The sequence below is a fragment of the Trichechus manatus genome, unplaced genomic scaffold, assembly GCF_000243295.1.
Source record: "Trichechus manatus latirostris isolate Lorelei unplaced genomic scaffold, TriManLat1.0 scaffold00008, whole genome shotgun sequence".
Classification (NCBI taxonomy): Eukaryota; Metazoa; Chordata; class Mammalia; order Sirenia; family Trichechidae; genus Trichechus; species Trichechus manatus.
Window position 1 is genome coordinate 669,735 of NW_004443944.1, and position 26,903 is coordinate 696,637.

The 26,903-nt window shown below is 58.8% G+C and overlaps 1 protein-coding gene across 5 annotated transcripts in view; it reads left to right on the forward strand.

Annotated features, from left to right (window-relative positions):
- KCNQ2 (potassium voltage-gated channel subfamily Q member 2) overlaps positions 1-26,903 on the forward strand; it is a 60,011-nt gene continuing 33,108 nt past the window's right edge. For all 5 annotated transcript variants that reach the window (XM_012558848.1, XM_004370177.1, XM_004370176.1 and 2 more), the window contains exons 1-7: positions 1-290; positions 21,497-21,587; positions 22,372-22,498; positions 22,784-22,959; positions 23,956-24,081; positions 25,255-25,365; positions 25,966-26,061. In XM_012558848.1, coding sequence (XP_012414302.1) covers positions 1-290; positions 21,497-21,587; positions 22,372-22,498; positions 22,784-22,959; positions 23,956-24,081; positions 25,255-25,365; positions 25,966-26,061 — 1,017 coding nt within the window. The remainder of the gene's footprint in view (positions 291-21,496; positions 21,588-22,371; positions 22,499-22,783; positions 22,960-23,955; positions 24,082-25,254; positions 25,366-25,965; positions 26,062-26,903) is intronic.

Here is a 26,903-nt window from a genome sequence, read left to right on the forward strand (position 1 = left end):
ATGGTGCAGAAATCGCGCAACGGCGGCGTGTACCCCGGCCCGAGCGGGGAGAAGAAACTGAAGGTGGGCTTCGTGGGTCTGGACCCCGGCGCCCCCGACTCCACGAGGGACGGCGCGCTGCTCATCGCTGGCTCCGAGGCCTCCAAACGCGGCAGCATTCTGAGCAAGCCGCGCGCGCCCGGCGCCGGGAAGCCCCCTAAGCGCAACGCCTTCTACCGCAAGCTGCAGAATTTCCTCTACAACGTGCTCGAGCGGCCGCGCGGCTGGGCGTTCATCTACCACGCCTACGTGTGAGCTGCGGGCGGGCTGGGGGTGGGGAGCTGGGGGTCTCGGAGTCAGGGAGGGTGGGAGAGGAGACTGGGGGCCCGGGGCGTGGGAGAGGCGGTGGGGCCCGTGGGCCAGGGACGGCCGGAGAGGGCAGGGGGCCGGGGAGGGCCTTGGAGTTGGGGAGGGTCCGGGGAGGCCGGGGTCCCGGGGATTCTCGGCGCGTGGCTGCAGACTATCTGGGTGCCAGAGGGTGCGCCGCAGCTGCGGTAGCTTGTGAGTGCCTGCCTGTGCGAGTTTGTCACACCAGGATCCGTGTGGGGACTGCGTCCTTGCTTGAGGGGGAATTGGATAGTGCTCTCCAACGGATGAAGGATTTGCCCTCACGAGTTCGCGGGTCCCGGGTGTTTAGGTTGGGTGGGGGCCCTGTCCCCTCCCCCGCCATGCCTCCTGGCTGGTTGCATCAGCCCCTCCTCCGCAGGACGGGGTGATGCGCGGCGCCCCAGCCCCCTGTCGGCTGAGCCGCCCCTCCCCAAGGCCCGCTGCGCGGAACAAAGGGCCCGCGGGGAGGGAGGTGGGCGCTGCCGCGGGATCTGGACTAGAAGTCCTCCGCGCTGCTGGGGGCGCCCCAGGAAGTGGGGGCGGCAGGGGAGGGGCCTGCTCTCCTCCTCCATCCCCCGCAACCTCTCGCTCTCTGTCCGGGTTGAGCTGCTGGGTTGCTGAAATGGGGGAGGGGCCCGAACATTACCGCGCCCCAAGGCTGAGGACACCTGACTGTCCCGCCCCCATGTGCTAGCTGGACCCCCTCCCCTGCACAGAGCCGAGGAGCAAGTGTGTGTGCGCGGTCGTCACCCCCCACCCCCAGCACCGCGCTCTGGGACCCCCTTGGCAGCGTGGAGGCCAGGTGCGAGGCCCAGGCGGCCCCGAGTTCCAGGAAGGAACTCCTGCTTCTCCTGGGGTGTCAGCGTGCCCATGGGTGCTGGTGTGTGCCGGCATCTGTGCTCGGGTGTGCCTGTGCTGCTGCGTGTGTGTGTGCGTGTGTGTGTGTGCGCGTGTGTGTGTGTGTGTGTGTGTGGCTGTACTTTGGGCTACACAGGCTGAGCGTGCCAGCGCTCTCTGCTCCTACCCCGGCTGGACCAGGGACGTGGGGAGCCGACTCGGCCATTTTGTGAGGGAGAGGCATTTTGGGATGGGAGTGAGGAGCGGATTCTGGGAAGACGGCTCCAACCAAGTGCTCAAGCAGACTGCGGGGTGTATGCCCACTCGGAGGGTGAAAACGTGTATGCCTGAGAGGGTGCCCGTGTAACAGCGTGTATGCGTGTGAGGGTGCTCGTGTGACAGCGTGTATGCGTGTGAGGGTGCCCGTGTGACAGCGTGTATGCGTGTGAGGGTGCCCGTGTGTCTTTGTGTGTGAGGGGATCTGCGCGTGAGATGCCTGTCAGAGTGTGTACTTGGTTTGTGTGCTCTGGACAGACCCACTGTGGAATGTGATGTGTGAGGGTCCGGAGAGGAGACCACAGCGTTGGATGCCTGCTGCGCAGTCACCCCCAGCTGCAGGGCTGAGACGGGGGGTTGGGTCGGCTCCTGGTCCCTGAAGTAGGTCCTCCCTGACAGGCTCCGACGTGGGCAGCGTGTCAGTGTGTCTGGCTTGTCCCGTCTGTGTGGTGCAGCGTCCTCTGAAAGCCCCCGTGAGTATCACAAAGGGCTCCTCCCATGGCCCTCTGGCTGGGTGGGGGCCCACGGGGCTGGTGGCTTCAGCCAGCCAGGCCCTGACCACACCCGCCTGCCCAGCCCCCCAGGGGAGGTGCCGCTTTGGGCCCAACATGTGGCTGTGTTGCCTGGGGTTCTCTCTGGGTCAGGGCCCTTGGTGTGGCCCAACCTTCCTGAGTGGTTGGTCCCCCTGCCCCCTGCTCGGGTGCTGCCTCCTTGAAGCTGGGCGTCCAGACCCGACCCAGAGTATGCTGGGACTTGTGAGATCTTCGCCATAGAGGAGAGTCCCTGGGCTGTGCGGATGGTTAGGTTGGAGATTCTAGTCCACCCAGAGAACTTGGAAGAAGGGCCTGGTGATCTGCTTCTGAAAAGTCAGCTGTTAAAAACCCTGTGGAGCTCACTTCTACTCTGAGACACCGTGGGTCGCCTGAGTCAGGGTCGACTCGACAGCAACTAGTTTGGATTTTTGTTTTTCTTTGTCTAGTGGCCCCCAGCCCTGCCAGCCAGGATGGGGCTGTGCAGCATCTGGAGGCTCTAGGGGCACCCCGTCCCCTCCCCTTCCTGCTGGCTTTGGTCCTCTCCACTGCTCCTTGAGCTCCCCGCCCTCCCCACTCACCGGCAGTGGTTGCTCAGACTTGGGGAGGACTAGTGACCAAGTCCCTCCCTCGCCCGGCTGAGTTAGGCTTAGAAACCATGGGGAGGATGGTGACAGGCTGGCCTGGGCTCGCGGCCCTGCTCCTGGGATTACCCTGAGTCTGGGGCAGCCCCCAGCCCTCCCACCATCTTCCTTCTGCCTTTGCCCCCAAAGCCTGACTTCTGAAGCATGAGGGGTGCCCACTCCCTGCCCTGCCCCGCTGTCCTCAGCGTCTTCTGTCCTGTTGACCCCGGGCCTTTGGGGAGAGCCCAGAAGGATCTCTGGAGTCAGGGAACTGCGGGTGCCTGGGCAGAAGCACAGCTCGGACCCGCCCTTCGTCAGTCCCACAGCCGCAACTGGACTGAGGGTGGGCCCTGACCAGCACCGTTTAGGGTGGGTGTGGGCACAGCATTTTGGAGAATGGGAGACCCTGCCCAGGTGCCTGCTCACCCAGATTTGGGGGGGTTTGTGGCTCCATCCGGCAGCCCCCCTGGGAGAAGCTGTCGGGTGGTGTGGACCTCTGGGTCAGCAACCTGAAGGCTCGGATGGCCCCACCTGGTGAGGAGAGGAGGGGGGGATGGGAGGCTGGGCCCCAGGCTGCTTATTGAAGAACCTGCCCTGCCGACCCTCCTCCCCTGCATTGCCTGCCCCACACCTGGGCAGGGTCCCCAGGTTCAGAGTTGGTTCGCCCGTGAGCGGGGTGCTCCTGTGCAAAACATCTCTGGGAAGTCTCTGGTGTTGTCACGAGTTTCTCCATGGGGTGGGAGCCCCAGGCACAAGACCGAGCCCTCATCTCGCAGATGAGCGTTGGGGACAGGCACGTGGGGCTGCACCCTGGACGACAGGGTGCTGCGGGCATCCCTTCAGAGCCCAGGTAGGCTGCATCAGCCCCTGTTCTTCAGGCTGCACCACGGGGCCCGCGATGGGAGTGGGCGGTGATTCCATCCTCTGCGTGCTCTGAATGCGTACACGACGGAGCTGCAAGTAGTATGCACCGGCTGTGTGCTGGGCTTGGAGCTATCCTCAGAACACACCTGCGAGAGGGGTATGTGAACCCTGTTTTCACTGATGGGGAAACGGAGGCCGAGACTGTTTGAGTGAGTAGTGGGAGTTGCTCATTTACAAGGAAGTGGGCACTCACTTACGATGGCCAGCAGAGTGAAAAGCCTCATCCTGTGTGGGGCTGGGAGGATCCAGAGGGATGAAGTCGCACATTCCGTACAGCATCCTGGCCAGCCGCCCCTCAGCCAAGCCTCTGCAAGCTCTCAGTCTCATTAGTCAGTGGCTGCCCCTTGCTGACCTGGTTCAGGGATGCTGTTTGAGAAGTCATGTGTTTGGACAGGAGACTGGTCCTGCGGCTTCTGAAGGCTTGCTTGTGTGTCTGTCCAAAGACTGGCTGTCGAGACATGGCCGTCTTCCTAAAACGGAAGCTGCTTGTTCTGCGTCTGCCCAGTGCTGGAGATGTCTTTCTGGTGAATGGTGGATATTCCCAGCATCCCTGATATGTGCAGGACAGAAACGATTTTGGCTTGAAAACAACCCCGTGGGTGGGTCTTACTGATGAACCCTTAGGCTGTACAGAGTGACTGTAGGAACCTGTGGACCACCTGGTGTCCAGCCACGTTCTGACGGGCCCACTCGATGACTTAGCCCTGACCGGGGCCAGGGAGGCTGGGTTCCCCTTCTGAACGGAGCCCCGAGAGCCCTTGCTGGAGACTACCACCAATGTGCAGGGCTGGGACTCTGCTGTGCCTCCGACAAGTGTGCTGGCAGCTCCAGCAGCTTCTTCACAGGGCCCCTTGTTTATGGTGCTGGACCATGCCATTGGCTCACTGTCCTGTGTGTGGGTGAGGGCCCCTGTCCAGTTCACCCAACAAAAGCCAAAGCTGTGGAGTTGGATCCAAGGAAGAAAGGAAGGTGTGTGTGGCCTGTGATGATCCCCAGAGAGCGTCGCCATCTGCTCATTGATGGTTGTAGAAGTTTCTCAAGTTTGCCCCTGCTCCAGACCAGTCCTGTGACATCCAGCCCTGTGTGAAGTCCTCTCTGTTAAAATGCTGTCTGTCCTGAGTGAGATGTCAGCTCTGCCCTGTCCGCAGCTCTCTTCCTGGGGAACAGCAGCAGGCTGTGCCAAGAAGTGTTGTTCTTGGTTCTCTCTCAGCGAGGGAGGTGCAGGCAAGTGACAGTCAGTGGCAGAGAAATGATTCTCTCTAAAGGCCGTTTGTTCCTCGTGTAGGATTAGGAAGCCGTAACCGCAGAGTGAGGAGAAAGCAGACCCGGAAGGCTATTTAGCAAATGAATTGGTCTGGAGTCGGGCAAGTAGATGGTTGAATTTTCTTTTTTTTGAAAACAGGTTGAACCATGCTTTTCATTCATCCAGAAGGAACTAGGGCTGGAGAGCGTGAGGGGACAGGGTGTCCTGCCTGCATGGGTATGCTCTGGGGCCTCGTGGGTGACACACTGGTTTCTGCTGAGTAGTCCGAGCTTGTTCTTATTGACTCTCCTTTGTAGATGACTTTTGTTTTATCCCTAGCCGCTTTTCAAATTCTCTCTTTATCTTTGGTTTTGGCAAGTTTGATTATAATATGTCTTGGTGACTTTCTTTTGGGATCTACCTTATGTGGGGTTCGATGAGCATCTTGGATAAATATCTTGTTATCTTTCACGATATCAGGGAACTTTTCTGCCAACAAATCTTCAACAATTTTCCCTGTATTTTCTGTTATCCCCCTCTGTTCTGGTACTCCAGTAACTCGTAGGTTATTCCTGTTGATAGAGTCCCACATAATTCTTAGGGTTTCTTCTTTTTTTTTTAAATCCTTTTATCTGATTTTTCCTCAGATAAGTTGGTGTCAAGTGCTTTATCTTCAATCTCACTAATTCTGACTTCCATTGCCTCAATTCTGCCCCTATGACTTTCTATTGAGTTGTCTAATTCTGAAATTTTATTGTTGATCTTCTGGATTTCTCATGACTGTCTCTGTATGGTTTCTTGCAGCCTGTTAAATTTGCCTGTTAAATATGCTCTTCTCTAATCTTTTTAATTTCTTCTATTGCGTGTTCTGCATTTTGCTTAATTTCCTTCCTAATTTCTTGAAGAGTTCTGTATGTTAATCTTTTGTATTCTGCCTCTGGTAATTCCAAGAAATTTTCCTCCTCTGGAAAATTTCTAGATTCTTTATTTTGGGAGCTTGCTGAAGCCATCACGGATTGCCTCTTTATATGATTTGATATTGATTGTTGTCTCCAAGCCATCAATAAGTTATTATATTTATTTATTTTATGTTTGCTTACTGTGTCCTAGCTTCTTGTTTTGTTTTGATGTGCCCAAATAGGTTGCTCGTATGAGCTAGTTTGATTATTGGCAACTTTGAAACTCTAATGTCCTGTCAACAGGTGGTTAGATCTGTTACTAGGTATGTGAGCTCAGGAGTCCGCATACTCCTCCTGTATGGATTCAGCTCAGGTGCCCAGGTAGATAGCCACCAAGTGTGTGGTGTAGGCTCTCACTTACAGTCCTAGACAGTCTTGGGTGATTGGTGTAGGCACTGGCATCTGGCTACAGCAGGGGGACACACTCTGAGCAAGGCAGGGGCTGACAGCCACCCCAAGTGTCCAGGAGGAAGGCATGTCCCTGTTCCCTAGAGCACGTAGGTGGTTGGGTTTTGCAGCCAGACTATGAGCACCTAATGCTGTTGGCTGTAAGGACTGGGGGGCACCTCTTATTCATGGGCCCCCCTCACAGGTGGCTAGGTGGCATGGGTGGAGCCACCAGTCCTCAGGCCCCTGATGTGGGTAGGTGAAGACCCTGCTTAATGGGCAGAGCAGTGTTAAATGTCAAGAACCTGCCACTTCACGGCTGAAACAGTTGAAGTTAGAGTTCCGGTATATACCCTGTTGTACTGCAGTAATGAGGGCCTGCGCTGTTGAGATGGGCCTACACAAGTCTATGCAGGGGGAAAGGCACTCAAAGTCCATGGATCCCTTATGCCCATGCCTAGGCAAAGGAGCTGTGCCTACCCTGGGTTACTGGCTTAGGGGAGCTGGCAGTTTATTTTTTCCCCTGTTTGTTAATTTTTTCACTCTCCAAGGCAGGGAGAATAGCTCTGGGCATGTGATGGATCCTACTTCTGGCCCAGGGGACTCGGCAATTGCTGAAGCCGGTCCAGGACCCAGTGCAGAGCAGGGAGCGGGGAGGTAAATGGGAGAGAGGATTTTCCCTAAGGGGGGTGTTTTTGATCCGTGCGTATGCCATACGCAAGTACTTATCTTTTGTGGAGGGCTGCTTCTCACTGGTTCTGGGTGGCCGTGTAGAGTCTCTGGTGCTGGGTCTTTCCCAGTGTGGAAAACACACCTCCCGAGCATGGCTGCTTGCCTGCCTCACCACTCACCCCCGAGCTGACCAGGCCTGAAGGGCTCAGGCTCTCGCCAGGTCAGGTCTGGCAACTCCTCACTGCTTCCAAACCATCTCTCCCTCCCCCTGCCACTCATAGTCTGGTTCCTCAACTCTGCCTTTGATGTTCAGGGCTCCCAGATTGCCATATATAATCAAATCACTCGTTTTTTTCGGGTCTTTGTTGTAAGAGGGTCCACCGGAAGTGTCTCACTACTCCACCATCTTGGCCCCGCCTCTGTGGGTGACACACTGGGACCTGTGTCTGTGAGGCCCTGTCCCAGATGGCCTCAATTTCATACACATCTGCTGCTGCCCCACAGATGAGCTGTAAGCTCTCACTGGGAACTGTTAAGATCAACACTGTCGGAAGAACAAGGGGCTATAAAATAATTTGACCTTACAAAGTTTGTGGAGGCTTTCTCTGTAGGGCATTCAGAGAGTCTTGGTGAGCACACTGGGGGCACCAGTGGGGAGGAGGGGTGCTATTGGGTTGGAAGGGGAGCTCATGGTGGGAAAAACACCACCAAGGACAGGTGGAGCCACACGGGGTCACACTCAGAAGGAGCACCGGTGCAGGTGATCTGTCAGTTGCTTTATTGAGATAAAATTCACAAACCATACAGTTCACCCACTTAATGTGTGCAATTCAGTGGTTTTTAGTATATTCAGAGAACTGTGCAACCATCACCACACTCACCTTTAGAACATTTCCATCACCCCCAAAGGAAACCCTGAACATTTAGCTATCATTCCCACCTCCTCCCGTTAGCCCTAAGCAACCACTAATCTACTTTCTGTCTCTATGGATTTCCCTATTCTGGACATTTTACATACATGGACTATACAGCATGTGACCTTTTGTGCCTGGGTTATTTCACGTAGCATAATATTTTTCAGGCTCATCTAGGTAGTAGTATTTTCAGGACTTCATTCCTTTTTGTGGCCAAGTAATATTCCATTGTATGGATGGACTGCATCTTCTTTATCCATCATCCACTGATGGACATTTGGGTTGTGTCTACTTTTTGGTGATTGTGAATAGTGCTGCTATGAACCTTTGTGTACAAGTTTTTGTGTGGACCCGTGTTTTCATTTCCCTTGGGTATATACCTAGGAAGAGCCCTGGTGGTGCAGTGGTGAAGAGCTCAGCTGCTAAGCAGAAGGTCAGCAGTTCGAATCCACCAGCCGCTCCTTAGAAACTCTATGGGGCAGTTCTACTCTGTCCTATAGGGTCACTGTAAGTCGGAATCTACTCAATGGCAACAGGATATACCTAGGCATGGAATTGCTGGGTCAGGTGGTAACTCCATGTTTAATAGTCTGAGGAGTGACAGGCTGGTTTCCAGAGCAGCTGCGCCATTTTACCTTCCCACAAGTGTATGGGTTTTTACGTCTCCGCCACACAGGTGAGGAGACCTGCCCACGGTCATGGTGCTGCTCAGGGCAGGCAGGGCCAAGCCCACTCTGTGGCCCCTCCAAGAAGGCTCCTTACATTCTCCCCTGCTGGCCAGCTTCCTGGAGTGTCTGTCCTACTGCCCAGCAGCCAGGGATGGCCAGACAGGGAGATGCTGGGTGGGCAGGGCCTTGCATCTTCCAGCATCTTCTTGCAGTGGAGGCGATGGTTTGGGGCAATGATGGCTCTGCTTTGCGGAGGTGGCTGGGTGGATCTCTTCCAGGTGGTCTGGCCCTGGGCTCTGATCTTAATTTTCCAACGTGCTCCAGAGTTGATTTCCATGTTGCTATACTGGTTACTTGACTTTAATAAAACTAGATTTTTATTTTTTAACTTTTGGATTACTGAGAATAATGTCGTAAATGTACAAAACAACAAATGGTTCCAGAAAACCCTAATGGGAGTCCATTGGAAACATGGTGTCTCTGAATAGCCCTTGATCATCTGCGATGGTGGCCAGCACTCCCAGCTGGTATGGGCTGTACTGAGGGCCGTCGGTGCCTGGTCTAGGCTGCCCTTGCCTGCAGGAGACGTCCCTTCTAGATGCTTCAGCGACACATGCGAGCAAGGGGCTGCTCCCCTCCCCTGGGTCCTGTCTGGTCTGTTCCCCTGGAGGGGGCCTAGCCCCCAGCTCCTTCCCCACACTGCGCCCTCAGCCTTGACCTAAACCAGAGAGCTCAGAGCTCCTGAGTGGAGTTTACATTTTAGTTTAGGCTGACAAAGAAAATAGCTCGCAGGTTAGTAGGAGGAAAAGGCAAGTTCCTCTTAGGAGCCCAGGTTTGTGGAGGGGGGTGGAGAGAAGCTTCTGGAAGCACATATGGAGGTGGCACATTCCAGGAGGGGTGTGGGAGCGGGAAGAGCCAAAGCAGACACTTCACTAATTCATTTATATGCTCCCTGCACTGGGCTCCATCGTCGGAGACGTGACCTCGTAGAGTGGTTGGGGCAGCACGAGGACGAGGGCAGGGTGGGCGGCGAGTGTAGAGGTGTGCTCCTCCAAGGAGGGCGGGTGTTGTGGAGGCACGTCGTCCAGCTCAAGGACCGACCTGTTCCCTCAGGAGAGCAAGTGTGACTTGATCCCAGCCTTGCTGTCTCTCACTTGGACAAGGAAAGATCAGGGAAGAAGGCGCGTTTTGGAGCTGAACCCCCATGATGGGGGTGGGAGGCAGGCTGGAGTCTTCCGTTTGTAATTGTCGGGATAGATAATTAAGTAGATCTACGGGCAAGGGGCAGCTGCCCCCTTTCCTTAATCTCTCCTTCCAAAATAGATGCAAAATTCACACATGCAGGCACATACACACACACAGACGCACACACAGGCATGCACACACAGACACGCACGTACAGACACACACACACATGCACACACAGACACATGCACACAGGCATGCACACACAGACACGCTCATACACACGCACACACAGACACATGCAAACACACACAGACAATGCACACATGTGCACACACACATGCACACAAAAACACACAGGCGTGTGTGCACGTGCACACACACAGACACACGTGTGTACATGCATAAATAGAAAAGATGGGCCCGTGGAAAACACCTACACATACAAGATCGTACTCGGGGAAAGTACGACCCCGCCCTGCCTGCCCTGTCCTTCTGTCACCGGTTGCGGCTGGTGTCTTTCCTCCTGATGCCCTTTGCAGACTCCTTCCAGCGTGTATCGCCTCTGTGTTCGTGTATGTGTGTACATGTTTGCACACCCCACGTAATGAGTGGGTCCTGGCACACACTGCTGTGCTTTTCGCTCTAGTTTGCCTGAGAGACCGGTGGGCCCGAGTGTGTGGAGGTGCCGTGTGGAGGCTGCAGCATGGATGTGGCATGGGTGTTGGCTGGCTCCCTGTGTGTGGGTGCTGGGGCACTGTCTAGGATCTTGCCACCCCAGCAATACCACACTCAGTACCCCTGTGCACGTGTCTCCGTGCCCGGCTCTGTAAGATAAATTCCTGGAAGTTGTCTGTTACTGTAAACATTTTTTCATCCCAAATGGCATTTTTCCTTGGACCAAACACGCAAAAAAGGTTATGTATACTCTTCCTATTGTTCAGTGAAGAGTGACATTTTTACGGAAAAACAGGGCTGAAGATGGGGCTCCTGTGGCTCTACTTTTGCCCCTCGTGGCTCAGATGGTGTGCTCTGGGCTTGGGCCAGGGGCAGGGACGTCCGCCTCCTGGAGAGGGGTCAGTGAGGGGCTCCCGGGGCTGGAACGGGGCACCATTAGGAGAGAGGGAGGGTTGGACTCAGGGCGCTGGCCTTGGTGCTGAACACAAGCCCACAGCGTCAACAGTCTCAGAAGTGCTTGCTGAGGAGTCTTGGGTTGGCACCAGCCTAGCCCCACAGAGCGTGGGGGGCTTGGCCTGATGCTGGCTGTCAGTAGGGAAGGGGCTGGTGTTTTGGAAGCACATGCCGTGGATGGCCAGGACCTGTTGTGGCAAAGACACCTGGACCGCTTGCTCTGTCTCTCCTCCAGGCCCAGCCGTTTGCGGTCAGCGAGACTCTTCCTTCCCAGTCAGCATCCTGGCGGCTCGTCCAAGGTGGCCCTCCCCAGTGCATGCACTTTAATTATCCAAGAGCTGAATTAATATCCTGCAGAAGGAAATAAAGTGTCTTGACTCTGGCAGTGAGCGAGCAGGCAGTGGACTGACGCTCTGAGGTGCGGGAACAGGCTACTTCTGTGGCTGCGACTCCTCCCTTTGTTTCTGAAAGAAACACTTCATCGTGGTGTAGTTGCTTTTTCTGATTACGGAAATAATCCATGCCCATTGTAGGAGATTTTGAAAGTGCAGAAAAGCACAAGGGAGAGCCTTGTCCTTCCGATATAGCTCTAAGCCTCCACACTTCTCTCTGAGTCCTTGGGTGGTGCAAATGGTTAACACACTCGGCTGCAAACCAAAAGGTTGGAGGTTGGAGTCCACCCAGAGGTGATCTACTTCCAAAAATTCAGCCATTGAAAACCCTATGCAACACAGCTCTACTCTGACACCAGTGGGATCACTGTGAATCAGAAGGGACTCCACGGCAGCTGGGTTTTTTGGTCGGTCTGCTTCTCTTTCTGCATTTCTTAGACAGAACAGGACGCTCTGTCGTGTTCACACTCCATCATGGGAACATCCTCATGAAGTGAAATGTGCCTCGGTTTGTCCCCACCATCCGGGGGCTGTCGTTTCTTTCCAGCCCCCGTGTGGACACTGGGTCTGTCCCCACCATCTAGGGCCGTCGTCCCTGTCCAGCCCCCGTGTGGACACTGGGTCTGTCCCCACCATCTAGGGCCGTCGTCCCTGTCCAGCCCCCGTGTGGACACTGGGTCTGTCCCCACCATCTAGGGCCGTCGTCCCTGTCCAGCCCCCGTGTGGACACTGGGTCTGTCCCCACCATCTAGGGCCGTCGTCCCTGTCCAGCCCCCGTGTGGACACTGGGTCTGTCCCCACCATCTAGGGCCGTCGTCCCTGTCCAGCCCCCGTGTGGACACTGGGTCTGTCCCCACCATCTAGGGCCGTCGTCCCTGTCCAGCCCCCGTGTGGACACTGGGTCTGTCCCCACCATCTAGGGCCGTCGTCCCTGTCCAGCCCCCGTGTGGACACTGGGTTGCTGACTTTTCTTGGTTGTGTACTCAGGGCCGCAGTGAGCTGAGAACCACCCAAGAGGAGGGTCGAGTCGGTGCAGATGTGGCATGGGGACAGGGTGCAGAGAGGGTGGGAGGAGGGATTAGAGACTTCGCTAGACGAGGAGACCCAGGATTGCAGAGAGGAAAGCCCAGGGTGAGGAGTGTGGCTAAGGGGTAGGGGTCACACATACTGCCTAACGGACCCAAGGGATAGGGTGGGTGTGCAGCTGGACCAGGTGCCTCTGATGGGGGACAGGGGGTAGGCGCTCAAGTAAGTCCACCTGGCTGCACTTCCATGTCTTTGCACAGCACCTGTGGCCTGTATGGGACAGGTGGCTAACAGAGAGCAGATGAGCCTGTGTGAGCACCTCGACCTCAGGGGAATTTGAGCAGGAGGTTCCAAGTCAGGTGAGGCCACCGGGAAATGGCCCTTTACCCTGTGCTGAGCGAGGATTTTCTCCAGGCCCTTGGAGGCTGCTGCTCTGGGCTGCAGCTTGGACGCAGCTGTTCCCGGGAGGGGTAGGCCACAGGGCTCGGTGAGGTTTGCAGTGTGTGGGGGGCCGGTGCCTCATGTGGAGGGCTCTGTGGTTGCTGAAGCTGTGCAGGGGGGCCCTCAGGGAGTTGGGGGGCCCTGTGAGCCTTCACTTCTGAGTTTTGATGGGGTAAGTGGTTTGGGAGTGATGTGTGGGGAAGGGCAGGGCCCCACTGTAAAAATGGCATCAAGGTGGGGGCGTCTGACCTCCTCTAACTTCAGGAAGGGGAGGAGAGACTCAAGATCAACAGCCCAAGGCTGATTCCTATGAAGCAGAGGTCAGACATGCCTCCTCTCTCCAACCTTTTTACCAAGTCTGACACCAGCCGCCCCTCCTGCGGCACTCTCTACTTCTCTGCTGGGTTTGATAATTCGTTGCAATGGCCATGCAGAACTCACAGACAACACTCACAGTTACGGGGTTTATTAGGGAAGTAATAGGTTACAGTTCAGGATCAGGAACGACTCAGGATACAGTTCTTTGGTCAGGACAGCTTCTCTCCCTGACCCTTGGCCCCTCAGCCCCTCGATCCCTCAGGCCTCTTGGGCCGGCTTGGCCTCGGCTCTGCTCCAACAAGTGTTGCAAAGCTCTTTAGCTCCACTGATAAGTGCCCAGAGGCGCCCCACTCTGCCAACAAGCCTCCTGCTGAAGGTGCTCAGCCTTCTCACTCTGTGGGCCAGGAGGCCTACCACACCATCTGCGGCCAGTCTCCTGGTTCTGCTGCCTCTGCTGCCGCCATTTCTTTGCTACTGCTTCTTGCCATCTTGTGCTGTCTCCGGTGTTACTGCTCTCTGTCTGTCTCCTGGGTCTCGGAGGTTCTCAGCACAGAGATCCTGGGTCCAAAGGCTGCGGTCCACTCCTAGCTCTTCTTTCTTAGTGGTAGTGAGGTCCACCCTGTCCACCGCCAGGATGGATCATTTTAAGCCTAGCAGGATGGTAAAACTGACCAATCCTCTCGTTAGGATTCCATACAGCTTATTTGCATGGTCCCACCCCCACAAGGATGCCATGCACCTTATTTGCATTATTAGCAAGCCGTCCAATCCCCTCGGTGGGCTACAAGCACCTCTTTTGCATAGTCCCACCCAATCGTTTGGTGGTAGTTACAAGACCATGGCTAGAAAGGCCATATAAACGTGATCCATCACAGTGCACCCGCCCTCTGAGCATCTCTGCAGCCCCCCTCCCTAGAGAGAGCCCACCACTGAGGCTTCTGAGAAGCCTGGCCATCTAGGGCCACTGGGCAGTGGTGGGCATCAAGGGGGTCCCTGAGAGCGCCTTCTGCCTGGGTGTTAGCCAGGCTGGTGTAGCTGCCAGGGCCCTAGGGTGGGGGACTGGCTTGGCAGGAGCAGAGAGACAGGGCATGGGCCATATGTCGAGGCCTTGAATGCCGAGCCAGGAACTGGACCTTGTGAGGGTTGGGGACTTCCTGAGTGGTGGGCTGCTGGGCGAGACTTCATCTCACGTATTTTGGACACGTTATCCGGAGGGACCAGTCCCTGGAGAAGGACATCATGCTTGGTAGAGTAGAGGGTCAGCGAAAAAGAGGAAGACCCTCAATGAGATGGATTGACACAGTGGCTGCAACAATGGGCTGAAGCGTAGCAATGACTGTGAGGATGGCGCAGGACCGGGCAGTGTTTCGTTCTGGTGTGTGTGGGGTCGCTGTGGTCGGAACCAAGTCAACAGCACCTGACAACGACCGTGTACAAGGCACAGTCCCACCTGCTTACCTCTGTCACCTCATTTCACCTCCGATTCGGAGCCTGCGACTCAGGGTGCCCAGCTGGATGGGAGCGGGCTGGGAGTTAAACCACCCTGTGGGCCCAGGCACCAGACCGCTGGGGCCCAGGAAGCCTTCCGGAGGGTGAGGCAGGAGGGCGGAGCTGGAGTGGGTGTTCCAGGTGAGAGGCTGTGTGCCTGCTCCCCAGCCTGGCGGGGTCTCTGGAGGTGTCCGTGAGCCGATTTACGCCTGGGGCAGCTGTCAGCAGCCGGCTCCCATCACCCCGGGAGACTGGAGGTGGCAGTGGGCACTGGAGTGGAGCAGTCTGTTAGGTGGTGAGATTAGATTCCGGTTGGCCTTGCCAGCTGCATTCCTAATGGACAAGCCGTGGAGCGGTGTCCCCAGGGGCCAGAGCAACCCACTGAGCTCTCATCGGCTTTGGCTCACTCACAGAGGGGGTTCTGTGAGGGGGTTCTGCAGGGGTCCCTGGCAGCACCAACCCCTGTGAGCAGAAGAGGGGCAAGCCCGTGGTGCAGAGGTGGGCTTCTGCAGCCACTTCCTGGTCCACCTGGAGAGCCCTGGCCAGTTATTGCTGAGCCTCTGCTTTCTCACCTGTGAAATGGGAGAGTGCATCTTCCTGCTTTAGGGCTGTTAATGGGCCTGGTGCTGGTAGGTGCCCCTGGGGGGGCTTCATGTCAGGGGCCCCTCCTGGACCCCTGGCTCAGCTCCGCCTGAGAAGGGAAACCGCGAGGAGGCGCAGAGTGAGGCTGCTGACACTACTCCCTTCCTCCCACCCCTGCCATTTGCTTGTTAAATTTTTATTTCATTAAATATGTAAAATGAGATTAATAAACCCAGCCACCTCCTGAGTGCAGGGAAAATAGGAGTCAGCTCTTTGGGGAGGTAACACGACGCGACGATTTTTTGTTACATCCGGAGGAGTGACTCGGCAGCGCCACTGCGAGGGAGCCTCTGCCAGCTTGGATGGCGGGCCTGCGCCCACCCTCCCCCGACCGCTGCCCCCCTCCGGCCACGCCCCTCTACCGCTCCAGTCCCCTTTTCCCTACCCTGGCCCCGCCCCCGGGCCCACCACCTTCCCCTCGCGCTCTGGCTACGCCCCCCCACCCCCCACCTTCGTCCTTCTCCACCTTGTGAAGTGGCATCAGGAGCACGGGGCCCCCAGGCAGCAGCCTTGCCAGTTTGCCGGAAAGAACAAAATTCCACCACAACCGGAGTGGGGGAGCGAGAGGGGGAGGGAGAGACGCTGGGGAATCTTTCGCGCAGGAGGTGGGTGGGGGTGCCCCTCCCGTGAGTGTTGCGGGCACGGGTGCACGCGCAGGCACGTGGAGGGCGCAGGCACGCCCACGCCCACGCACTTGCAGGCCTGCATCGCAGGGCCTGCAGAGAGCTCAGTGGGTGTGGTCCCTCCCTGTGGCCCAGCAACGGGGATTTCTCTGGCCTCATGCCCCTTTCATCCGCCACCATTGTCCCTCCCTCACCCATGTGAACGCTCCCTGCCTCCTCTCCTGTCTGCATGTCAGAATGCCCCACTCTGGACCAGATGTGCCCCCTGCCATAGGGACCCTCTTTCCAGAAAGGGGATCCTGCCTCTGCCTGGAAGTCCCTTTTCACACCTGGCTGAGTTTTCTCCTGCTGCTGGGTAAAGACACCGTCTCCTCTAGGTCTGGAGTGTCCACCCCTCCCTCGGGCTTCTCCTGCAACTTCTCCTGGGGGTTCTTTAGGGGCACAGGACCCCCGGGTAACATCAAGGAAGTGGGGAGCCAACACGGAGCTCATTCCCACCTCTCAGGTGAGGGGTGCCCAGGGCCAAAGGAGCTCCCTCCCTGCCTCGTTCCCCAGTTGCATGTCTCCTTGGCAACCACTTACAGCTGTGCTTCCTGAAGCTGAATTCCTTATCACAATTAGTGGGGAAGCTGCTGTGGCCTCCATCCCAGGCGGCTCTGGCCTTTCCTTCCCTGAGGCTTGGGCCCTCCGGGGCTGGAGGGCAGGAGGACCCCTGGGGACTGGCTTGTCAGTGGGTGTTGGAGGGTCTGATCCTGCATCAGACAGAGCCTAGCAGCTATGGATGGCCTGTCCTGTCGTCCGGGAGGAAGCCAGGAGTGAGGAGGCCCACCTCTGAGTTCCAGGATGAGTCTTCTCACTATTCTGGGTCCTGTAGGGGACAGGCCTGAGGGGGAGGCTCCGGATCACTGTGGCTCTCTAGGGGCGGCTAGAAGGGGGGGTGCTCAGGTATATTCCCAACATGCAGTGCTCCCACGCCTCTCTTCTCTCTGCCAAGAGGAAGGGAAAGGAGGAGGGGAGATTCCTTCTGATCTACAGCTGCCAACTCGTGAGACTCCTGGAGCCAGAGCTCAGGGTGGCAGGAACCCAGGGGGCACGAAGCCCCGCTTGGAATTCAAGCGCCTCCAGAGTAACCCAGGCCGGGAGCCAGCTAGACACCAATCCCTCCACCTGTGGAGAAGGGGCACCTCGTTGCCTGGCTGGGCCTGCAGGGAGTTTCCCTGGTGACTGGACCCCAGTGAAGTGGCCCATCACCAAAGACGCTGTACCTGGGGACCGTGAGGCCCGAGGGGCAGGGGGAGTCCCTTCCTCGTGACTGATGTCTGGGTGAGACCAGCAGGCTCTCATGTCGTCCTGCCCGCTCCTTAAGGACAGGGGCCTGATGGTTCTGGTTCATGTCAGGAGGGCAGCAGAGCCCCCTACCAGCCTCCCCGAGCCTCGGTTTCCCCGTCTCTGGAATGGGCGTGTGTCCAGAGTGCCACTTCGCCCGGGCAGGGCGGCCTCTGGTTATGAAAGTGCCTGCAGACGAGACCAAAACCAAAAACCAAACCCGTTGCCCTCGAGTTGATTCTGACTCATAGCGACTCCATAGGACAGGGTAGAACTGCCCCATAGGGTTTCCAGGGAGTAACTGGTGTATTCGAACTGCTGACATTTTGGTTAGCAGCTGAGCTCTTACCCGCTGTGCCAGCAGGGCTCTGAAGAGGTCTGGAAATAAAGGTTTTCTCCCTCTGTCTGGCTGAGGAGGGAGGGAATTGGTTAAAGTTTCGAGACGTTTCTTGCTCTGTTGGCCAGCTAGTCCTGGGGACCTCAGGATGTCCCTGTGCGGCCTGGGCGTGGCTTGTGAGCTCTGCCGGGGCTCTGCTGGTCCTTATAGACCTGTCTCCTGGGGAGGAGCTCTGGGGTGACTGCCCCCCGCCAACACACTCACAGCTGCCTCTGTCTCTCCTTCCTCTTCGTCCAGGAGCGGCAGGTGTGGGTGATGGTGTCTCCCCTGAGTGTCGGCCACGCTCCCTCGCCTGCACCAGCCACCCCCTGGTGGCGCCATCTGTGGCCATCTGTTCCGAAAACTTCACAGACAAATCTCAGAGCCTGGGCGGGGCTGCCGGGGGAGGGTGAGCACCCAGAGCAGCAGCTCTGAAGAGGGTCCTCGGTGCTGGTAGGTGCTGGTAGAGCGAGAGCTGGCAGTTGGGGGAAACGAAGCAGAGCCAGAACGTTTTTCGTTGTGACCTGGCTTTGGAATTTATCTGCTCCCTGACCTGCCGGCCTTGGCCCCGTGTATCCCGGTCACTGCTGGCTGGAAGGGCTGCAGGTGGGTCCATTGTGGCCAGGTCGGCATGTGCCCTGTCCCCAGGGTTTCCACAGTGTTTTGAGATGCCTGGTTACAGCTGCCCTCACGGAGCAGGGCTGAGAGGGCCTGGTCACCTGGGGTCTTTTTCTTTTTTAAGTGGAGGGTTGTTTTGTACAGTGTGAGGGCTCGCCCTCCTGCACAGCCCTGGAGTTCAGTGTTTGAGCTGGGGGCTGCCCCTGCCTCCTCCTCTGCACCCCCACCCCAGGCATCTGGCCTCATTTCTCACCTCCCCTGCCTTTTGGGCAGACTGGGCAGACTCGACCTCTGCCAGCTTCCAGAACTTGCCTTCCCCCTGCCTGGAACACTCCTCTCCTCCCCCTGTCTGAGCGGGCCAACCCCCCTTCACTCTGCAGGACCCATCCTGGTGGACACCTCCTCAGGGAGGCTCCCGCGGTGCCCTGGTTTCCCACAGCCATCACACTGTGCCTGTTGGTTCTGGTTCCCTACTGCAGTGGGCGACGTTCGCCCTCTCACCTCGCTGCTGATGGCCACTGTCCCTCCCTCCTGGCATCTCTCCCACGCCCAGGGCCTGGCCTGGGACTGAATACTTTCCCTGTCCCTGCCCGGGCTCGCCCACCCGCTCCGCAGAGCATGCCCATCCCTGTGACTGAGTCAGGAGAAAACACAACCCAGCAGACAGAAGAATTGGGATCTGAGGTACACGAGACAGCTGCGCGTTATTTTCCCAGGGCTCAGCTAATTGAATAAGTTGGTTAATGAGCAAAGGAAATTAATTGCGGTTTTGAAATGGAGTCTGTCTGCGCGTGTGCTGTCTGCCAGCATGGAGGGGCTGTTATCCACCATAAGCGCCTGGGGGCTCACTGGGGATGCACCTCAAGACGGCATCCAGGAGGTGCTGTGGTGCCCAACACTGAGCCCAGCGTGATGCTCCCACGATGCCTCCGAGCTGGAAGTAGTCGCACTCTGGGTGCTGCCTCGAGGCCTCTTTGGGGGACTGTGGGGGCTGCCTAGGGCGGGACCACCTGGCATGGGGTGGACCTAGAGCAGGGTTATGGGGGTGGAGCTGGGACAATGGGGGTGGAGCTGGGGCGATGGGGGCATCAGGGCAGAGCGGGGATGACGGGGCAGAGCTGCGGAGATGGAGCGGAGCTGGGGCAAGGTGATGGGGGCATTGGGGCGGAGCTGGGGTGATGGGTGGGGAGGCGTCAGGGTGGTGATGACACAGGGGTGGTGATGACACAGGGCGGGCACAGTGTGTGGCCAGGCGCTTCCCTTCGGGGGTCCTTTTCCTGTCCCTCTGCCCCCCAGCTTCCATACACCTCACAAAGCTCTGGATGACCTTCCTCAGCTTTCGAGAACCTGCTTTCTGACTGCGTCCATTTGGGCCTTAGCCTGGCTGCCACGGTAGCGTTTCCCTCAGCAGGCAGTGGCTGGGGGCTAGTAGACCCTTCCTGCTGTGGGTCCAAGGGCTGAGGGGAAGGGGGCCCAAGGGAGGCTGCCCTGCCTGGGGGTGCAGGCCTGTGATGGGGAGCTAGGAAGTACCCAGCATGCACCCTTGGTTTCTCTCTGCGATGGTGCCAGGGCATTGATCAGGCTGTTCCCTGCTGGAACAGCTGAATCAGTGTGTCTACCGCCGTGCTCGGCCTGGGCAGCCTGCATCCCTCCCAGCACCAGCCCAGGCTCAGGTCTCTGTCCTCTCCCAGCCCCAGTGACCTGGGCCAGGATAGAGTATTCTCATCACCCCCGCCCGGCCTGGAGGGGGACATCCCAGAGAAAGGCTTAGGGGGTCAGGAAGCCAGTCGGGATGGAACTGACCCCTGGTGTCCACAGGTCACAAAGCGGCTCCTATGAAGCGGCTCCCCTGGGTGACAGTTTGAGCATTGATGAGAATAACACTAGTGGCCTAAGTGGCCGTGACTTCTTAATGATCCCACCAAGAAAGAACAACCTAATCGGGCTCGTTCGGAAGATCCCAGGGAACCAATCCAAGCTTGGAAACTGACACAGAGAGAAAGAAAAAGGAACAAGTGTTTACTGTGTCTCCTGGATGAACTGTACCTCGGCGTGACCGAACAGCTGGTGTTCTCTTTCCAGAAGTTCCTCTTTATAAAGGTTTTCCACCTGAGCCATGAAGGAGGGGCCACAGGATAACTCCATTCTGCAGCCCCAAAGGCCTTACGGATCCAGACTTGAAGAGCAACACCTGAGCCTCCTGCCCAAATAGCCTGAATCCATGGTCCTCCAGCTCCAGCTCCAACGCACAGGAGTACGGGGCCAGAGGAACACGGGGCTGGCACCAGGACTGCAGCCAGCGAGCCCGTGGGGACGGGTTCCTTCAGCGAATGCAGGGCAGCGGGGAAGGAGGAGGAGAGGAACCAGCAGACTGTGGGAGAGTTGGGGACACATCCACCATGTGACATGTGGCCTTGGTCTGGATGCTGATCTCAGGGCAGAAGCACATGCCGACCTGTGTGTGACTTTGAGTCTGGTGTATGGTGTTGCTAAGGAGTGGTGGTTGATGTTGTTAAAGGCGATGGTGTTGCCATTCTGGTCTACGAAGCCCTCACATTGTAGTGTCCCTGGGTGGTGCAAACGGCTGACGGGCTTGGCTGGTAACCGACTGGTTGGTGGTTTGAATCCACCTAGAGACGCCGTGGAAAAAAGGCCTGACAGTCTCCAGGAGATCAGCAGCTGAACCCCTGCGGAGCACAGTTCTGCTCTGACGCACACGGGTCGTCATGAGGTGGAGCTGACTTGACGAGCTGGTTGGGTTTTTTGGTTTTCACGTTTTAGAAATGCACACAGGAATATGTACTGACTCGGTGCTGTGTCATTGGGGTTTGCTTCAAAATTGCCCAGTGGGCACGTGGGTGGGACACGGGAGGGTGACACGGGGCTCCTCATACTGCTCTTTTTCCACCATGAAATGCTTTCCTCTGTGGCCTCATTGGCACCAACTCCCCGGCACTCGCAGGCGGGGGTCCTTCTGGGGAGGGGCTCCTCTCGGAGGTCGGGGGCGGGGGGTGGGGCAGGGCCCAGGCAGGGGACATCGCTGTGGACCAAGGCTAGAATAGGGTGGTGGCTTTGGAAGTGGAAAGGAAGGGAGGATTCCAGATGGAGGGAATTCACCCCCAAGGGACAAGCGGCCTGGGGCCGCTCCTGGGTGTGAACCTGGGGTGGCTGGCCTCAGAGCCTGGAGCAAGGTCAGCAGCTTCCCCGAATGACTTTGAAGAAACGGCCCGAGCAGAGAACGTGAAGGCGCAGCCTCTCTCTTGAGGGGAGCAGGGACTCCTGCGGGCTCCGGGTCTTCTGAGTCCTGTGTCTGGACAGGAGGCAGCGTTGTCGTCACCATGGATGTGCAGCTCCCGCCTCCCGTCGGCTGCGACGAAGCACACTGCCCTTCCCACGGTGGTGCTCTTCCCACGGTGGTTCTCGGCAGGGGTGGGAGGTGGGGTCAGCTTCCTGCAGACACAGTCACAGTGGCCCCTGTGAGGTCCAGTGCCAGGCGGCCTGGCTGACCCCGCCCCCGTGCCTCCCGCCCAGGTTTCTGCTGGTCTTCTCCTGCCTCGTGTTGTCTGTGTTCTCCACCATCAAAGAGTACGAGAAGAGCTCCGAGGGCGCCCTCTACATCCTGGTGAGCACTGCGCGGGGCGGGCGGGCGGCGGGGCAGGTGGCAGCAGGGCCGGCGACAGGATGGGGGCCTCGACAGGGTAGGGGCTTCAGGGGGCAAAGGTGCCACTGGAGCCTGGTGGATGTCGGTGTGGCCCTGTGGCTTCTGATGCTGGCGGTCTGCTCTGACCCCAGCCCCATCTCCCTGCATGGGCCTGGCCTATGGGTCCAGGGAGAGCACCTAGGACAGGGATCCCCCTCCTTGTTCCCTGGCCCTGCTGTGGGATGATCTCTGACTGTGGTGGTCACAGCAAGCACCCTCGTCCCTGACATGGGTGACGTCGCTGTGTCCTTCAACCCCTACACCTGCCCTTCCCTCCCCACGCCCAACCCCAGGTCATCCCCACCCCGATAGGCTGTGTGGGATTCAGCCCTCACCTTGCCCCTCCTCCACAGTGCCTTGGGGTCCTCATATAGCCCCCCACCACAGCCCCCCACCACAGGGGGCTGCCCAGCTCCTCCTCCTCCACCTCCCCTCACCCTCCCACCTTCCCCCACCCTCTTGAGAGCCTGAGTGCCCAGGTGGCCCCCATCAGAGGTTTGGGGTGTGTCCAGCAAGTGTGGTTCCCTGCGGAAGCTGGGGTGGCCTGACAGGGCTGCCCAGTGACAGGTGGGCCAGCTTGCCTTGCAGCCTCTTTGGGGCACACTTGGGTCTGACGCTTTGCCGTCGCAGGGGGCACCTCCTGCATCTGGGGCGCCCAGCCCCAGCCCTTCCCCGAAGCCTGGCCCTCAGTACGACCTCCCTGCAGGAAATCGTCACCATCGTGGTGTTCGGCGTGGAGTACTTTGTGCGGATCTGGGCCGCCGGCTGCTGCTGCCGGTACCGCGGCTGGCGCGGGAGACTCAAGTTCGCCCGGAAGCCCTTCTGTGTGATTGGTGAGAGACTTGGTGGGCGTCAGGGTCAGGGGCCACTGACACGGGGGCACAGGGACTGATGCCCCTTCCCTCAAGGAGCTGGGGCACCCGGGAGGCTGGGGTGGGCACAGGGCGCGATCACTCCTGGGGGGTCTTCTCAGAGTGGGGCTGACAGGGCACCGAGCAGCCTGTCCTGGGACCGCGGCGGGGCGCTGGCAGTGCGGAGGACAGCGGTGGCCCTAACCTCACGTGCCTTGGTGAACCAGCCAACTCCCTGCCCACGAGCCCCGCCCCCATCTCCTGCAGACATCATGGTGCTCATCGCTTCCATTGCGGTGCTGGCCGCCGGCTCCCAGGGCAACGTCTTCGCCACGTCCGCGCTCCGGAGCCTGCGTTTCCTGCAGATTCTGCGGATGATCCGCATGGATCGCAGAGGGGGCACCTGGAAGCTGCTGGGGTCCGTGGTCTACGCCCACAGCAAGGTGAGCCGGCGCGGACTGGCTGACACCCCAGGCCGGCCGTCCTGGTGGCCTGCTCTCAGCTGCCCCCAGGGCTGGGGCTGCGGTGCCCCAATTTTGGGACGTGGCTGAGGGTCTGAGGGTTTGCTCCGAAGGTCTTGGTGGGTGGATGAAGGGCCCTGGGGGCTCTGGCCTCACCAAGCCTGGAAGCTGGTCAGATCTGAGAGGCCCTCCTTGCCTGCTCCTTGTACTTGTCCTGACCTGCCTGTCCCCTGACCTGCCTGTCCCCTGACCCTTCTGCAGATGGCATTTTCCTGAGAGGACTGGCCTCCCCCCTACCCCCCAGCCGGCTTGTTGGGTTTGGTGTCTCATTTCCAGGGTCTTTAGTGCAGAATGAATACTCCCGCCCGGGGCACTCACCCGAGCCACTGTTTAAGCTGGGGTCTGTGGTGGCTGCAGGGTGGGACGTCCTGGTCATGGGCCTGCCCAGGTTGCCCTCTGTCCCTGGCCCGCAAGTGGCTGAGACCCTTCCCTACTGTGCTGAAACCACCCTGCTCGAACAGCTCTCTCGCCCTCCCCTCCCCGTCTGAACTCCTGGGGGAGGGGCCGGATGTGGCCAGGTGTCCGTCTGTGGGGCTGACCCCCTCCAGGTAGATGCAGTGGGCCTTGGGGGTTGGTGGGTGGGCAGGTGGGCTGCCCCTGCCTTGCACAGCTGTCTCCCTGGGCCCCAGGGCACGGGGAGGGTATCTCAGCTCTGACAGCACCTGACAGCTGCCATTTTTTTGGCTCTAAGTTTCGGAGCTGAGGGGTCAGTGGTGGCTGGGCTGTGAAAGCAGCAGCTCCTTCCAGCTCTGAGCCCCGGTGACCCCAGGACATAGGCCGTGGGGGGCACTCTCAGCAGCCCCCGGAGGCCCGAGCCCAAGGGCGACCTCCCTCCTGGGGCTGGCATGGCCTCTGGTGGCTGGAGGCCTGCAGGAAGTGGTGGCTTGACCAGGATGACACGGTCGGTCTGTCTTGAAGGAGCTGGTCACTGCCTGGTACATCGGCTTCCTCTGCCTCATTCTGGCCTCCTTCCTGGTGTACTTGGCGGAGAAAGGCGAGAATGATCACTTTGACACTTACGCAGATGCGCTCTGGTGGGGCCTGGTGAGTCGGGGCCACGTCACTGAGGATGTGCTCATCTTTGTGGGCGCTGGGTTCTCCCTCCCTGCACCCTCCCCATGCCCTCCCCCACACTCCCTGAGGATGCACCCCATCCCCTGCTCCCTGGAACCTGGCAGAGCTGGAGGGGCCGTCCCTCTGGGGCCATCTGTTGGTCGCTGTGACCATGGAGGCTGTGGAGGTGGTTGCATCCGAGAGGCAGGCTGGGCCGCCCCCTTCTCGGGCCCTGTGGGCTACGCCCTCTTCTTTTCCTTGATTCAGTAGAGCAGCTTTTGGAAGGAGTGGGGACAACGCACAAGCCCGTGTTTTTGAAATATGTTTGGTTTATATGAACGCTCTCACGTGCCTGCCCTGGGGTAGGGGGCAGCTCTCCCTTGATCACCCAGGAGGGCCCTGCCCCATCTATTTCTAACGTGGCTGCTCCAGAAGATTCTAAACACAGACCACCAGCTCCCCACAGGGCCTCCCATCACCCCCAGAACATTCGACACTCTGGTCAGGCCTCCCTCCCTCCCCCACTGCCTGCCAGCCCCTTGGTACCTCCGGTCACCTGATCCAGCGTGGTCCCTGCACCCCTGTACCTCTGTGGAACATGCTCCCCTGGTCACCATCTGCCCCCTCTGACCTTGGCTCACAGGTCACCTCACTAGGCCTCCCACCAGCCCACTGTCCCAGGGTCTGTCCTCACCTGCCCCACTTGGCACTTTCACCCCTCAAGGCCCTGGGCCTGGCTGGGTTTACCTGCATACAGACAGACGCCTCCCTGCAGCCCCTGAGCCCTGTGCAGGAGTGCTGCGGGCTGGGGGGGTCTCCTTGTTCCTGTGCCGGGCTGTGGGGGCTGTGGGGGCTGTGGGACTGGGTTTGTGCTTTTGGCCCTCTCGGGGTGAAAGGGGACAGAGGTTTTGTAATCACCCCCCTGCCCATGCTGGGGAAGAGCAGACTTGGGGAGGCTGTAGGTGATTGTTGTAGCTGATGCTGGCCTCAGGGGGACCCCGGGTTGGGGGGTGGCCTCTTGTCCGTCCTGTCCCCAGGCAGCCCTGCCCTTGCCGGCCTGCCCCTGGGGTATAGAGGGCAGTGGTGCCTGGGAGGTGCCCCTGTGGCGTCACCTCAGGGTGGCCGTGTGGGTGCGGCCCAGTGACTGCACCCCACTGTCCTCAGATCACCCTGACGACCATTGGCTACGGGGACAAGTACCCCCAGACCTGGAACGGGAGACTCCTGGCGGCCACGTTCACCCTCATTGGCGTCTCCTTCTTCGCTCTGCCTGCAGTGAGCCCCCCTCGCACCTGGGCAGGGCTGTGGGTTGGGTGAGGTGGTCCCCACGGGCTCTACCAGGCTCCCCGCTGACCACAGGCTCCGCTGGGCACCAGCGCCTCAGAGGGACAGGAGACACTGCCCACAGGACTGCAGCTTAGGGTGCAGGGGTGCACCATGGCAGCGGGGGCAGCTGCCCTGAGGAATTGGGGGGTCTGTGGGTCCCTGGGATGCAGTTGTGACCCTGATGAATTGGGGTTCTATGGTTCCCCAGGATGCAGTTGTGACCCTGATGAATTTGGGGGCCGTGGGTCCCCAGGATGCAGTTGTGACCCTGATGAATTGGGGTTCTATGGTTCCCCAGGATGCAGTTGTGACCCTGATGAATTTGGGGGCCGTGGGTCCCCAGGATGCAGTTGTGACCCTGATGAATTGGGGTTCTGTGGTTCCCCAGGATGCAGTTGTGACGCTGATGAATTTGGGGGCTGTGGGTCCCCAGGATGCAGTTGTGACCCTGATGAATTGGGGGTCTGTGGGTTCCCAGGATGCAGTTGTGACCCTGATGAATTTGGAGGTGTGGGTCCCGTGACACTGTCTGACCCCAGTGACTTGCAGGGCATTTTGGGGTCTGGCTTTGCCCTGAAAGTTCAAGAGCAGCACCGGCAGAAGCACTTCGAGAAGCGGAGGAACCCTGCAGCCGGCCTGATCCAGGTGAGTCCAGAGAGGCCAGGCTTGATCCCCGCACCTGGGTGCCCGGAGCTGCTCGGGGCTGGGCTGAGGCAGTCAGCTACAGGCGTCGCTCCCGTCTGTGGGGGTCCCAGGTCTGTGACCCCTGCCACACTGCAGGGCTAGGTCAGCGTGACGACGGCATCTAGGGCGTCGAGATCTTCAGGAGAAAGAGATGGCAGACACCACGGCAGTGCTTGGGGGTGGCCATCACCGTGTAGGGCAGCTCGGGGCCACGGAGGCTGCCCCTCGAACATCCCGGGGAGGAGGGGGCCTCATCACTCCCATCACAAGGACACGGAGCCTGCCCCGTGAGCAAGTAGTGCCAAAACCAGATTCAAGCCACATCATCTGACCTGCACGTGAGCCGTGGACCCCGCACCACCCACCCCTGAGCTCACCTGAGCCGTGGACCCCACACCACCCACCCCAGAGCTCACTTGAGCTGTGGACCCTGCACCACCCGCCCCCGAGCTCATCTGAGCAGTGGACCCTGCCCCACTCGCCCCGAAGCTCACCCACTTGTCCAGCCGCTCAGCAAGCACCTTGGAATCCAGAAGGCGCTCCCTGAGCCTGAGAGTCACCAGGCGTGGTGCCCCAAATGGTGCACCAAAATGCAGGGGGAACCCTGAAACCCTGAGCCAGAAGAACAGGGCTGCGGAGGGGAGCTGCTGAGGGGCCAGACACTCCTGCAGGCCCTCCTCAGGGTCCACTGACCTGGCAGACCTTCAGAGTGACCAGAATCTCCTACTGCCAGTTTCACGAAGACCTGGCCACGCACAGCCTTAACGATAACCCTCCTGTGGTCTTGGCCCTGGCCACGCACA